The sequence below is a fragment of the Citrus clementina genome, unplaced genomic scaffold (genome assembly GCF_000493195.1).
Source record: "Citrus clementina cultivar Clemenules unplaced genomic scaffold, Citrus_clementina_v1.0 scaffold_9, whole genome shotgun sequence".
In the NCBI taxonomy this organism is placed as follows: Eukaryota; Viridiplantae; Streptophyta; class Magnoliopsida; order Sapindales; family Rutaceae; genus Citrus; species Citrus x clementina.
In genome coordinates, this window is record NW_006261964.1 from 19673065 (window position 1) to 19688562 (window position 15498).

Below are 15498 nucleotides of genomic sequence, written 5' to 3' on the forward strand. Positions count from 1 at the left end.
ATGGATTTCACTCTTGCATAAGATAACTCTAAATAAAATGATTTTCTAATGTATCGAATTGAAGTTTTCCCTTGAGGTGGTAAAGAATCAAAATTCTAGCTTAAACTCATCATCTAGCTTGATTCCTTGTTTCTTATATATCGATTTTCTATTTTTCATTTTGAAGAAAACTTTGCTTCGTTCCCAGGAAATTCTGGATACTCTCCCAATCTTGCAAGTCTTATTCATAAGATCAAAGCATAGAGACTTGTTTTATTGGAGGCTGAGGTTTATCAATTCACCTTAGTTGCCTTGAAAAATTTAAGTAGAAAATATAATGGGCCAAGCCTTGAAGACATTAGCTTCTGGTAATTCATTTTGTCCCTCATCTTTCTCTTTGCATTACCATTTTGTTTTTTTTTTTTCTCTCTCGGAAGGTTTATGAAGCGCATTTTGACTTATTTGATCATGATAAGAGTTTAAAATTTCATTTAAAAAAATATTGTCGGAAACTTATTGATTTATTACATAATATTGCAATATTTGTCATCCATTGCCTCATTCTTCAAACTGATAGGGCTTTGATCTTCCAATCCTACTTATCATATAGAATTATGTTATTAGCATTAAAAACTTAAAAGCTGCAGTAGAATAATGATTTTTAACTAATTGGTATAGTTCTGAAATCCCGTTTCTTCAATTTCGTAAAAATCTATGGCATTAGCATTATATATCTCATTAATGATGATGTAAAAAATTATTTATTATCAAATACTTGGTGTCACGAACCGGTGAGACGACTCCGCCCTCGGGCTCGAGGTTTTAATCTTTTCGCAGTAGCACCCTCGTTTACTTCGGCTTTAATAATGAATAAACTTCCTTCGTTGAAACCCAGATTGTGAATACCATTTGCTGCTGCAGAATAAACAAATTTTGTTCCCAAATTTATGAGCGCATCATTACACTTTATCATTATTCTTAATTTATATATATAATGCTGCATTTTCTTATAATTTACAAAGCTAAGATCTCATTAGCATTATATATCTATGGCATTAGCATTATATATCTCATTAATGATGATGTAAAAAATTATTTATTATCAAATACTTGGTGTCATGAACTGGTGAGACGCCCTCGGGCTCGAAGTTTTAATCTTTTCGCAGTAGCACCCTCGTTTACTTCGGCTTTAATAATGAATAAACTTCCTTCGTTGAAACCTAGATTGTGAATACCATTTGCTGCTGCAGAATAAACAAATTTTATTCCCAAATTTATGAGCGCATCATTACACTTTATCATTATTCTTAATTTATATATATAATGCTGCATTTTCTTATAATTTACAAAGCTAAGATCTACGTCACACGTTTTTTTTTTTTTTTAATTTAACGTCTCTCATTTAATTTTGAAAGGAAGCGAGGAAAAGAAGGTCAAAGAGATTGGTCCAATAGTAGAACAATGTTATGAAGTTTACATTGCTGGTAGCAGAAAGGCTCTGACCTCAGCAGACTTCTACCAAGCTGTATGCCAAACTATCGAGTATTTTTCTTACACTTCTCTATTCGTCATTTTATTTTTTTTATAATTTAGAATTAAAATATTTGAATTTCATATGCCATTGAAATTAAGAAAGTTAACAATGGATGGAGAAATTAATGCCACAATTTTTATTCTACGCACAGAGAAATCAACAAAAGTCTTGGCAGCTCACAGTTCCGTGTACCCCAGACTGAAACACTTCAGGAAGCTTATGAGGTAAGCAATTTTCCATGACTATTAGTCTTTAATATATAAAACTGTACTGAGAGAAAATTATCAAAACCCTTTTCTGTTCAGTAAATTAATCATTTTCCCAAGTCTCCATTAATTTTTAGATTTTGTATCCCTTTACTATTTTACTCCTGATGCGGTAGAATTCACAAAAATTTATTAATAAAAAATGTTGATGAGTTATTTTTTTAAAAAGAAAAAATAAAAGTAAAGTTTGAAAAACCCCAATTTACTTTCTTTAACCTTTATCTCTCTATTTAAAATTGGGTGATCAATTAAGGAAACTTTCTTTTTAAAACAATTTATAGTGGAGTTTTGATTGTTTTTCCAAACATGCACATTTTTTTTCAAAGAAAAAAAATATAAATGGGATTGAAAAATCTAATCCACTAATTATTAACTTTTGTCTTTATTATTACTCGAATTTCAATAATCACAAGTGCAAAATGTATTTACAATCAATTGAACTATTCTAGCCAAAGTTGGTTGGTGTGAGTGATTCGGCACTCTCATTCCTTAAGAGAGATTAGGGGTTAAAACTCCGCTCTCGTATGAGTCACTATTTTGGCCAGTACTTTATCCTTTACGGGTCGACCCGGTGCGGACATGAATTAATATTGGTTGTGATACGGACTTAAATGCGCCTCCCACAATTGGAGCACACTCAGGACCACCTCGTGATTCAAACCAAAAGAAAAAAAAAATCAATTGAACTATTCTCCAATAACATTTTCCTAAAATACATATGATGAACGAATACTTTACTTTTTTTTATTTTTTTATTTTTTTATTTTTTACAGAAGCACCACAAAGGGAAAGGAAAATCATTGACGAAGGACGAATTTGAAAAGATAATTAAAGAATTGATAGTTGATACAGGATTAACAGGTTTTGGCGCAAAGGACATAATATTTTACATGTTTGGCGTACCAATAACAGCACTGTTTATAAAGCAAAGGGTAGCGCCAAAAGCAGTTCCTAACGATATCTTTATTCCAGTTGTCACTTCGGCCACTGTCTTCCTTCTCGCCAAACTTAATAAGATATGAATTATGAAGCATGCGCCGCATATTGGTTTATTACTGTTCAAACGGTACGATTCTCATTAGTTCCAGTCAGATGACAAATTAATTGAATTTTTTATATATTTATTTATGATTTGGATGCAATGTACAATAAGTACACATGTTGCTTTGTCGATTAACTTCGCCGCTAATAATGATTCCGAGTTGTGATTTGTGAGAATTTTTTTTTTAATTACATGACTCTTAGATGAGATTTGAACTGATATTTATTGTTAAGTCCATTATTTATAGAGTTGGCATCTTATGATAAGTTTAGTTAAATTGAAATTTTATTTATTGTATATCTTGTAATAGAGATTAATTTTACATGACTCTTAGATGAGATTCTAATTTATTAAGAATATTTGTTTCTTAATTTAATTAGATATCTAATTTAGAAAGTCTATTAATGATGAGATTCTATAATTGGCGCATGAGATCTATTTAGAGCAAGAAATTGTTTCAAATAAGAAGTTCATTAAATGCTCCAGATATTTTTGGGAGGCAAGTAAGGGAAGAAGATTAGATGTATTTCTATTCAGATTCATGAGAATTATAAAAAGAAAGAAACTCTTATTTGGAAAGAATTCAAATCTTTTAAGACTTGTTATTTTGGTGAAACCCTAGTGCCTATATAAAGAGAGGTATTTCACAATTGAAGGCACGCACAACACAAAACATAAAGTAGAGAAGCAAAATTCGGCCTCCTCTCTAGAGAATTCGGATTTGGTGCATAATGTTTGGTTGATTTATTTATTTATCTTCATTTCATCTCTGTGGGGAGTCTATGTGAATGTTGGATTATTAGACGTTGAAGAATTGAAGAATTACTATTAATCATTTTGCAAAAGTGCCTTAAGGATCGTGGATCAAGAGGGGTAGCAATTATTCAAGAGAAGCAGATTCAATTTAAGGTTGAGTAAATTGCATGGTAATAAACTGTAAGTGATAGTCTTAAGTTTGGCAAATTCATAGGTTGTAACATCTCAACTTAGTGAATTACTTTTCATGTGGGCATGGTCTCATGGATGTAGGATTGATTAATCTGAACCACGTAAGAATCTTCGTATCATTTATTTTCTGAAATTTATTGTATTTTTAGAAAATTAACATTTTTTATGTGGATTGATTAATCTGAACCACGTAAAAATCTTCGTGTCATTTATTTTCCGAAATTTATTGTATTTTTGGAAAATTAACATTTTTTATGTGGATGAACAGTAATCATAAACAGTAATCGTAAACAGTAACTATGAACAGTATTTCTGAAAATTAATTAAGTTGTGAATTTTTTTTTAATTGCCTACATCTATTTGTGATAGATTTAAATTCCTTTCATTTATAATCAGACAATTACTAAGACTTGTTAAAAAAATTAAACCCCCATAACTCATGTGCGGATTCAAACCACTACCCTTACAGTTGTGACGGAGTGGTTCTAGCCACTCAACTTGTGACTTGTGAGATTGATTGCAAAGTCTTTCTTATCTTTCTGGCCTGCTTATGAAGCCCATGGCACGGTCCTAGTATTTTTTAGTTGATTTGAGCTTCTAACATCATTTTAAAACTCTTATCAAATACTTTTTAAATTTATAACTCTTTCTTTGAGAAAAATTATAAAAAAAAGTACAAACAATTATAATAGAGTTTAATTAATTTTACTATCATCTAGAATAAATAAAACTAAACTATAACCATACTTTTTTTTAAAAGAAATCTTTTTATTAAGAGGTTTATTTCATCATTGATTCAGATTATTTTGATTTTGTAAAAAAAATAAATACTATCATATATTAAGATTTAAAAATTGTTGGAGTTCATGATTTAAAAGTATTTTAACTTTAATTAAATTCATAATAGTCCTTTTGTATAATTTTTTCTAGCTATGTAAGTATTGCAAATATGGCTGCAGAAATGAAATTTTGTAAGGATATTAAAAGGGTGTGAAAAGCATTACTCACTTCCGCCTCAATATATAGCCCAAGAGGTCTCGTATTAGATTTTGGAACAGCACGAGCATCCTGTGGCATATATGTTATGGAGTTGATTTTATTATAGGGATTCGGATTTAGTGCAAAGCTAAGTTTTTACTCAACTTTTAAGAATCTTATCACACCTGTACACTTACACTACTAACGGTTAGGATTATTTTCCTCTCTTTCTTTTCTTTTACCCAATTTTCTCTTACCTAACAAAACATGCTTTTTATAACTTACCGTTTATTTTCTTGCTCAAAGCACAAAACTTAGGTCCACAAACAAATTGAATGAACATCTTTTTTCTTTTCTAAATTTTTCTTTTCATCAACTCTTTACAGCATTTGTATTTTTTTTTTTTTGTTGATCATTTGGTGTTGATGGTACTATCTCGAAATCTCATTGTTTGTTATTTTTCTATTCAATTCTTCAATTTAATTATCCATTCATGGTTATGCAACTTTGAAGCTTACTTCATGGTCAATTTTTGTGGTTTTAACATGCATTTGTGCAAAAATAATTTTTAGATGTATTTCATGCCTGCCACATGTTTGATAAAAGTTCTCATTGAAAAAGAGAGAGAGAGAGAGAGAGAGAGAGAGAGTTAGCCATAATTTTAATACTCATTTTGATTCAGGTCAGATGAAGTGTTGCAAAATGAGATTGTTGACAGAGAGAAGCATTGATGAGGAGATTGTTTTGAATAAAGTAATTGGTACCTCAAATACTACAGAGGTATCTTCAGAGATAGTGAATCCAAAGAGAAGATGAGGCATGTCTGTCAAATACTGCTGATGTATTCTTAGTGGCCGTTGGTTTTTGGCTTTGGCTTTGGCTAGGGATGTTATGTACATGCCATGTTTGTCATTCTCATTGTATAAAATACATATAATAAAGGGAAAATGTAATGATTTTTATTGTGTACAATTATAATCTAATAATAAAATTATTTTAGATGTATATTGGCATCTGAAGTTCAATTTCTGTAAAAAGTTTGTTCTGTTTCTTAAATAGCTTTCAATTGAGCTAAGTTCTGCTTGTCCAAAAGAATAAAATGTAAAGTTTCATGAGTGCATCAAATGTAAGAATGCACATCTGATGAAGTTTAAAAACTACTTAAAATTTAGCATTTTTCAATCTACATAATACATGAATTCAAGCAAACAAAACTTTAAATCAATTTAACTCATCAATTAAAATATAAAAGGCGGAAAGTGAAACAGGTGCAAAAACTTATCTTGAAGACCATACTGCAATAGCAGATGCATTACACATGATAATTTTCTTCAGTTAATCTTTAAGAATAAAAATTTAGCATTAGGAAAAGAAACAATATGTCATTCATTTATGACATTTCATTAAAACAAAGATTGTTATTTGAAGCTTGAGATTCCTGACATGTAAATGAAAATCTTGTTAAGTTTTGATAAAACAAATCTTGAAAGCTGGTCTGGTCTGCTGAGATTGTTCATAAGGGAGATATGGCACCAAATTAGGCACATCTTCTACTATGAAATAAATGTCTTATCTAATAAAGTTTCAAAACTAAATAAAATTTAACATATGTCAATCTACATAATATGAAATCAAGCAAAGAAAACTTATCTGGAATACCATATTACAACAGCAGATGCGGTACTCATAATAATTTTCTTCAGTTAATCTTTAAAAATAAAAATTCAGTACTAAGAAAATAAACAATATGTTGTTCATTTATGACATTTTATTAAAACAAAGCATTGCTATTTGAATCTTGAGAGTCTTGAAATGTAAATGAAAATCTTGTTGAGTTTTGATAAAGCAAATCTTGAAAGCTAGTCTGATGAGATTGTTCACAGGAGAGATACAGCACCAAACTAGGCACATTATAACCTTGTGGTGGCTTTTCCAACTAGAAGAACAATTTAGAAAACTCTTAAGATGTTACAAAATTAAATAAATATCAATACTGAATTTTAAAAAGGGATCAAAAGTACTTACTAAATATGAATGGAGAACCATTGATGAACGAAGAGTGCTATTAACTGCCGGAACAGATTGAATGGGTGCCTACAAATATTTAATGTAAATTAATCATTTATTTGAATTATTTATTTTAAAAAATTAAACATTTGGTTTGATGAATAAGATAACTACATCACCTGAGACATCTGAGAGTGCAACTGACAATTATATAATTTCTTTTTCTTTGCTAACACAATCTCTAAACCACTTTTAAATGTACATCTTCCTCGAGGTGACTCTTTCTCTTCTAGTCCTTTTCCTTCGGCAATAGTAGCATTTTGTTGAACATCCATTTTAGTACTACTTGAGTGTTTAATAGGAGGAGAGTTTTGAATTTTTTTAATTTTATTACCATCCATTTTTAAACTCAAAAAGGTCTTCAATCAGCTTTGCCAATTTAATTGCATGCTCATTCGCCAACTTGTATGTTTTTTCACTCTCAGAAGCTCTACTTGAAATCCTGGTGAAGGTGGAACATAAAGCTCTATATCTACATGTCCGCTGCAACTTTGGATCAACTTGAATTTCACGCCCGTACAATCTTGAACAAATTCAGCTCTTGCTTGTTTTGTCTATCTTTTTAAGATATACTGGCTGGGAAGAAATTCTTTGATATCCATCACATCTCTAAGAACCCTAATCATATGACTACATAAAACCCCTTTCTTCTCAAACATCATACAACTACAAGATAATATATCATCAATCTCCCTTTTTACAGATCGGTTTTTAGAGTGCTTGTCCATACTAATTGTGTAACGTAAACATTCTCCTTCTATTACAGAATTTTGTATAGACAAATCAATGGCTTCCTTAAGCTTATCTTGAAACTCTTGAAATATTATTTTTGTATAAACTTCTCTTGCTTGTGCAAGTATTTTAACATACATTATCATGTTAACTAGCCTGTAGCATAAATCGTACTCTGCTTCCAACTCCTTATACCTTTTATCATTAATTATCCTCTTGATATGCATAAAAAATTGTGGTACATTGAGGTCTGACTTGAGGTAATCTTTTAAACTAGCATTAAAACTCTCAAATATAATTGGGTACAATTAATTTCAGTTGACCATGCTTTCTTGTTATATGCATAAGCCCATTTCTCCGTTAACTCAAATATAATTTCCAACCAGTTATTATCACGCACATTACACTCCTCAAGTATTGCATTCCAAGCACTCAAAAACTCATTTTCCTCGTCAATGGACTTCATGAACATAGATAATGCACTTTTTACCCCTTCAGGACCTTTGAAAACATTATTTACATGCTTCAAGGCATTTTGCATTATATGCCGTGTACAAAGCCTATGGTTTGTGTTAGGCATTACATGAAAATAGCTTTAGCCATCACAACATCCTAATCTATAAAGATTGTTTTTGGTGATTTCCCAGACATTGCCTTTAAAAATGTTTCAAACAATCATATAAATGAATCAACAGTCTCATCATACATCAAAGTTGTCCCAAATATAACTGTCACTCGATGATTATTAAAATCCAACAAAAGTTGCGAATGGTCGATTTTCTTTATTTACTTTGTAAGTTGTATCAAAACTTACAACATCTCCAAATTGGCCATAATCAATAATCATCTTAGCATCTGCCCAAAATATATTTGTGATCTGTTCCTCATTGTTTAGCTGCATAGAGTAGAAAAATGATAAATGATGGATTTTTTAAAGTTTCATCAGAAAAATATTTCAATAAATACCTCGCTTCTCAGTATGCTAAGTTTTTCTGTCTCCTTATTCTAGGATAATTCTTTTGATCTAGTTTTGTGAATCCAAGAGATTCTCGCCCTCCTACTTGCCTGCCGATTAACTCATATGCAGATTTAAGTGAAATTTCAGATTGTTCAGCCAAGTCTACTTCCATTGCTTGCGAAGCTGTTATTTTTCCTTTGAGAAGGTAACATGTGGGCAAACTCTTGCATTATAAGCTGATGGTTATGAGACTCAATAAAAGATTAATAAACCAATTATTCTTCTTCCTATTTAGCTTGATAAATAATCCAGCATTACACCATGTTCTTGTCTCTGCTCTATATTTTACTTTTGGAAGACCTGTTTTGGATTTCGATTGATAACCTTGTTTGCAACAAACAAATACCCTTGATGTAATTTCACTAGTTTGCTTATTCTTAGCGTGGGTATCCTTTAAGGCATACTTATTATAGAATTCATATGCAGTTCCTTCTGAATCAAACTCCATGCCTAGTCTTGGTTTACAGGATAAATCAATTGAGTATTTTGAAATAATCTTTATTGCAGGCATTTTAATCAATGGAAAAAATATTCACAAAAAAATAAAACTAATCTTGCCGAATTTTGCTCTTTCCGAAGTGCCTTCAATTAATATCACGATGATGATGGAAGAACTAGTGTTGGTTGAATCACTAAGTTATTGTAGTGTTGGAGTACTCCTATCTCTATTGGTGGTAAAAGAAAGATGACAAAAAAGCTATTTCATCAGTTCTGAAACTTGAAGGCAGAGAAGGAATTGGTGGGAGTCCGTTAATTTGATTCATCTTATAATAAGCATTAAATCCAATTAATGGTAAAGAGGGGTTGAAAGAAAACACAAGGGGAGAGAAAAAGGCGGTATAATTATTCCAATACGGTGTATTTTTGGAAAAGTAGAAAAAATTTAAAAGGGAACAAATCTTAGCCATTAATAGGTAAAGTAGACAGGTGTAATAAGCTCCTTGAAAGCTAAGGCAGAAGTTAGTTCAGTACCGAATCTGAATCCTTATTCTAGAGTCAATTAAGGCAGTGTTTATTTTTTGGAGTGGGAGTGTGGAGTGTGAATTCCTCCCACTCCAGTATTTACTTACTTTAAAAAAGAAGGGAGTAGGAGTGGGAATCCGTGGATTCCACCCAATTTTAGAGTGGGGAGTGGGATTCTCACTCCTATGGGGAGAGGTGGGAGTGAGAATCCACTCCCCCCTCTTCCCATTTTATCCTTATAAAAATAAATAAATAAATAATATTTAATAAAATAAATAAATAATATCATATTTAATAAAATAAATAATATCATATTTAATCAAATAAATAATATCATATTTAATCAAATAAATAATATCATATTTATTAAAAATAATAATTATATTATATTTAAATTAATAATATTAAACATTAATTTTAATAAATATTAATTATTTATTTAATTAATAATAATAAATATTTTATTCTAAAAAAATATTAATTTTGTACTATATTATCAATAATAATATTTCATTTGTGTTGCTATTATTAATAATTTTTATTCACATAATTTAAATTAAAATTAATAAAAAATTATAATTTACATAATTAAGAATATTAGTAATTATTATTAATTTATAAATATAATAAAATATTTATTTTATTTTCCAAATATATTTTTTATTAATTTTTTAATTACAAATTATAATACTGTACATAAGGATAAAATTATAATTTAAAATAATTTACTCCCAATCCAAGACAAAGTAAACAAATAATTAGGATTCTGATTGACAATCCATACTTTCATTTAGTCTAAGTAAACACCCTACTCCCACTCCCACTCCACACTCCTAATCCAAGAATTCTCACTCCTCAGGATTCCCACTCAAATCTAAAAAGTAAACGCAGCATAAAGTAACAATATTGCTCGCTTCCATAAATTTAATTAATGGTTTTTCATGAGTTTGAATTTTTGACCGAAAAGATAGAGACATGTGTTAGGATATGAACATGGAGCACTAAGCAGAAATGGCACTTAGGCTTCATTAAGGATCCCTGAGGAAGGAGGACTAACCGCGAGGACCAAGTGAATAAAAGCAGGAGACACTAAGGTCAAATTAGAGGTATCAAATCTTAAAAGATATTCCCCCTTTTTTTAAGCTCTTAATTAACCATCAGACCTTTAAGGGATGTGGTAGTGCATCCACTAAATATCACCCACTTCAAGGAATCAACGAGAAAGAGGGACCCATGAACTTTAACTTGTGTGGTAAGCTTGTTTGACATTCTCCAACCACTATCATATAAAAATGTGGTACTGGATGTGATTAGCTCACAAGAATTAAAGCACCCAACTTATCTGAGGTTCCTCTTTGAGGTTCTTAAGCACCCACTGAAGGTGCACCACCTCTAAAATGATCTTGGTGCTTACCAAACCGATGCAAGCCATTAATCAAGGAGTCACACGTGGCTAGTAGTAAAAAGTATCTCAATGGCTCTAATATTTGAAAAAGAGGCACAAATACCATTATGTCTCTACATAAGGAGAGAAGTGCCAATGGGTTCATGCCATGTGTTTGGTTGGACCAAAGATGCCCTTGGGGCCATGTAGTTCTTAATTTATTAAAATCTATTTCCTATCTACCAAGAATACATGATACTAATGGTTAACGATGTTCTATTGTTATAAATCATGTGAAGCCAAAATTAAAAATATTAAAAGCATAAATGGCTATTATCCAACGATCAATCTCGTTTTTTTTAAAAATGCAAAAATTATTTTTTCTTTACATAATTCTATCAAAGTTGACTTTTTTTTCACTCAACTTCTGTCATCACTTTGTTAAGACCTTGTTAATGTCACAGAAGTAAAATTGTGATTTTACCTAAACAACATCATTTAAACGCGATATACCTTTTTTTTTTTTTCTCATCTAGAAAGCTCCTGAAAATCTGCATTCATGGCCAAACAGTAGGGTAAAGGATGACCTCTACCAAAATTTGGAGAACGGGATGTGAACAATCCTACATTAGTTGAAGGACTTACAATGATATTTAATAAAGTTAGAGATGAACAGAAATCAAATGTTGCTAACACTGTTGGGGGAGGCAGCCGTCACAGAGGAACGTCACAAGAATACATAATGAACAATATCAACATGCTCTGACTAAAAAATGGTTTTGTTGTTTCTAAATCTACATATGCTAGCGTCTAAGATGGATATGATACGATGGTTAAAAGTCATGGGTGAATCTTAAAGTGACAAGATGGAGCAACTTATGATAGTTTTTTTTTTCTTTTATCCCTGCAAATTGTTTTATATATATATATATATATCTTTTATGTTAATTCTATTGCACTATATTGTTCATGTTTTATGTAATCTATGAGTAAAAAGAAAGATGATAAGCATAAGAAAACTGCTAAAACGTCTCATGTACTTTGTGTAAATATTTTTGATGACTTTGTGAAGCCATAAAGTTTGATTATAATTGTCAAAGGATTGGAGTTTTAAGTGTTCGCTTTGGTCAAAACGAGTGGAAACATATAATGCAATCAAGAGTTTGATAAAATGTTGCAAAGAGTTATTTAAATTTGGGTTGTCGTTCTAATAGTTATAAATATGCAAACGATTAAATTGACCATTATTAACATAGTTTTAGGGCAAAAATGTCGTTTGACAAATATGCTGGTGATTTAGATGAAGGTGAGATTAACCTAACTATCCGTTTTAGATGAAGATGAGATTAATCTAGCTATCTCTTCGAAAGAATTGGTTATATGTGAGTTGGAATTGAGGTGAAAAGAATTGTGAATCAAATTGAAAATGGCTTGCAATTTGCTGTGCTCCTGAATTTGGAAGCTTATAAGAAATGGGCCTGAGTAAGTTGGGCTGTCATGGGTTGCGTGTATGCTGATTCGCTGATGTATTGGATAATGTTGCATTACTGACATGGCAGATTAATGACATCATGTGGTACTTGGCATGTCACATGGTGCTCATGTGGCCGTTGACACAAGCAGCTGATATGCTTTAACATCTTGTGACTTGCAGATGATGTGACAACACATATGGCAGTAATGTGGGAGGCCCTTAAAAATGTTGGAATAAAATTGGATGGTGAAAAATACAAAAATTGAACACTTGGATGCTAGGTCACAACAATTTGATCTTTTCATAAAATAGTTGTCAGTCTTAAGTAATTTCTGTGAAATTGCGATGAACTTGGCTTGACTTACATGAAGATGAGATTAATCAAGTTAATTCTTAGTAATAATTGGTTGGATTTAAGTTGGAATTAAAGTTAAAAGAGCTGTGAATCAATTGGAAGATAGCTTGTAATTTGTTGTGCTATTGCATTAGAAAGCTTTAATGAAATTGGCCTGAATAAGTTGGGCTATCATGGACTGGATGTGTACTGATCCACTGATGTCATCCATAAAGCCATGGTGATGTGGCGTGCTGACATGATAGATTGGTAGGGTGAGGTAGGACCTAACGGGTGACATGGTGCTCATATGGCTATTGACACAAGTGGTTGACGTGGCTCATACATGTGACATTGAGGTGGTGGGCTAGTAAATATCTTGGAATAAAATTAGTAGTTTGGATGATGAAAAATACAAAAATTGAACGCTCAAATGCTAGCTTGAAAAAATTTAATCCACTTGTAAAGATGAGATTAATCTATTTATATCTTGATAGAGCTCGGAACTAATTTGCAAATAGCTTGCAATTTACTATGCTTCTGAGTTTGGAAGCTTTAAAGAAATGGTCTTGGATAAGTTGGGTTGTCATGGGCTGAATCTGTGCTAATTTACTGATGTCATCAATCACGTAATGCTGATGTGACAGTGCTGACGTGACAAATTAGTGGCATGATGTGTGACTTGGCAGGTGACATGGCACTCATGTGGCTGCTGACATAGGCAGCTTACGTGGCTCAATATCTAGGGACCTCTAGTTGACATGGTAATACATCTAGTAGTGAGGTGATGGGCTATTATAAACATGTTGGAATAAAATCAGCAGCATGGATAATGAAAAATATAGAAATTGAATACTTTGATGCTAGCTCACAACAATTTGATCTTCTTGTAAAATAATTGTCAATCTTGAATAATTTTAATGAAATTGTGATGAACTTCGTTTGATTTAGATGAAGATGAGATTATCTAGTTAAGTCTTATTAAGAATTAGTTAGATGTGAGTTTGGAATTGAGGTGAAAAGATTTGTGAATTAATTGGAAAATAGCTTTCAATTTGTTGTGCTCTTACTGATGTGGTAGATTGGTTGCGTGAGGTGGGACTTAGCAGGTGACATGGCACTCATGTGGCTGCTAACACTTGCTCAACATTTTAGGACCCACAAATGACATCATCAGCTATCCAAAGTTGAACTCAAGACCTAATGGTTGTAACTTGAACTCTTCGTCGTTGCACTAAGACCCATTCTTGATATTGTACATAATAAAATATTCTATATTACATCACCAACTATTAATATCTATTCTAATCCTAATTTATTTTGAAATTACCCTTTCATAACTTTGATCTAATATTACAAAAAAGTTGTAATAATTATAATTAATTGCCAGAAAAAATTGACTAACAAATACAAGTTAAGGATTTTAATTGTAATATAAATCATGACCAATACGACACTCCCACATATAAAAAGTCAAAAGTAAAAGAAAAATAAATTTTAGTCACACCATTTTCACCTCTCTCACTATTTGAATTACTTTAAGTCTTCAAGTGTGGTCTTCATCCATTTTAGTCACACCATTGGCTTGACCATCAAAGTGTCATCGCATGCATGATCTCTAACAACTCTCTTTTCCTTTTTAAGTTTTGTGTTTACTAACCTTAATCAACAGCTCAAAGAATCAAAGGAATTCATAATAGTAACCTAAATTATTAATAATCATATGTCTTTGATGTTGTCCTAATCAACCCAAAGACAAAGCCTTTTCTCTAATGTTTTAGCTTATAAAAAATGGGCTAAAATATTTAGCACCATCTATGGAGATCATGCAAAAAGTCAATGTTCTAATTAGGGTTTGTCTTCATATAAGAGCCACGTTTTTCTTGTAATATAACATGGGAAGCACAAAGTGGTGAGAAAGAACACCAAGAGTAAGTACCCATTAAGTAGGTAAAAGAGTTTTGCGACCACCCAAGCTTTGAAAGAGCCAAAGCCAAAGCTTCGACAAAAGGAGTCTCCACTTACAAGGAAAGATGGTGTGAACATCGTTGTAAAAAACATTCGGTCCATGCTTTAACTAGACCGTGCGGGTGATTCTTGTCAAAATAACACCTTCATTCGAAAGATAGTGAGTCAAAATGTGGCAAGACCAGCTCCTTGCCAAAGCTTTCTAGAAATGACCAAACTGGAGGTTGTTCCCAGCAAGGAGTTTACTTCCACGGAACGCCAAGATAGTTGTAGTTCTAGGAGTCATGAAAAAAGATAAAAACAGGCAAAAGAAGGCTTTCTAAGGAAAAATTAATGGACATGGTACTTAATCTTAAAAAAGAATTAAAGTGATGAAAGAAGAGAACTACACACTGAAATAGAAGGCAAAAGCAAAGAGCGCATAAGGACATGAAACACAATTAAAAAGAAAGAGCACGCTATGTACCACTTCATCATGAAAGAAGGCTCCTTGACTTTTTTATTTTACGAACTATGAAGAGCTAAACAACTCTTCAGAGAATATCTTCTACTTGGTTATGAACAAAAGGATATTTAGAAATCTTGCAAAAATAAAGCAGTTCGTGAAATAATGAAAGAAAAATAAGAATATTGTGACTTTCACCATGATTGGGGGGCTATAGTACCATTGAGTGTTTTCGACTATATGAAGAGATACAATACCCAATCTATAAAAGATACTTACGACAGTGCTTTCTAGATATAGTAAGGAATTAAAATATCCAAAAGGTGAATGATGAGAATAAGCCCTACATACCGGAACCCATAGAAG

General features: G+C 31.6%; 1 protein-coding gene across 1 annotated transcript; it reads left to right on the forward strand.

The window, feature by feature from the left end:
- Positions 1-277: 277 nt before the first annotated feature.
- Positions 278-2894, forward strand: LOC18033366. Its single transcript, XM_006421038.2, has 4 exons — positions 278-347; positions 1395-1521; positions 1665-1737; positions 2553-2894. Exons 1-4 carry the CDS (start codon positions 317-319, stop codon positions 2799-2801), a joined length of 480 nt encoding a protein of 159 aa, XP_006421101.1. The 5' UTR covers positions 278-316; the 3' UTR covers positions 2802-2894.
- Positions 2895-15498: the final 12604 nt, after the last annotated feature.

What these genes read in the sequence shown, in the direction of transcription:
- LOC18033366 (XM_006421038.2), top strand. Translation starts at nt 317, where the DNA reads ATGGGCCAAGCCTTGAAGACATTAGCTTCTG. An exon ending in CTTGAAGACATTAGCTTCTG is followed by an intron (nt 348 to 1,394) that starts GTAATTCATTTT and finishes TAATTTTGAAAG; the next exon opens with GAAGCGAGGAAAAGAAGGTC. An exon ending in GCTGTATGCCAAACTATCGA is followed by an intron (nt 1,522 to 1,664) that starts GTATTTTTCTTA and finishes TTCTACGCACAG; the next exon opens with AGAAATCAACAAAAGTCTTG.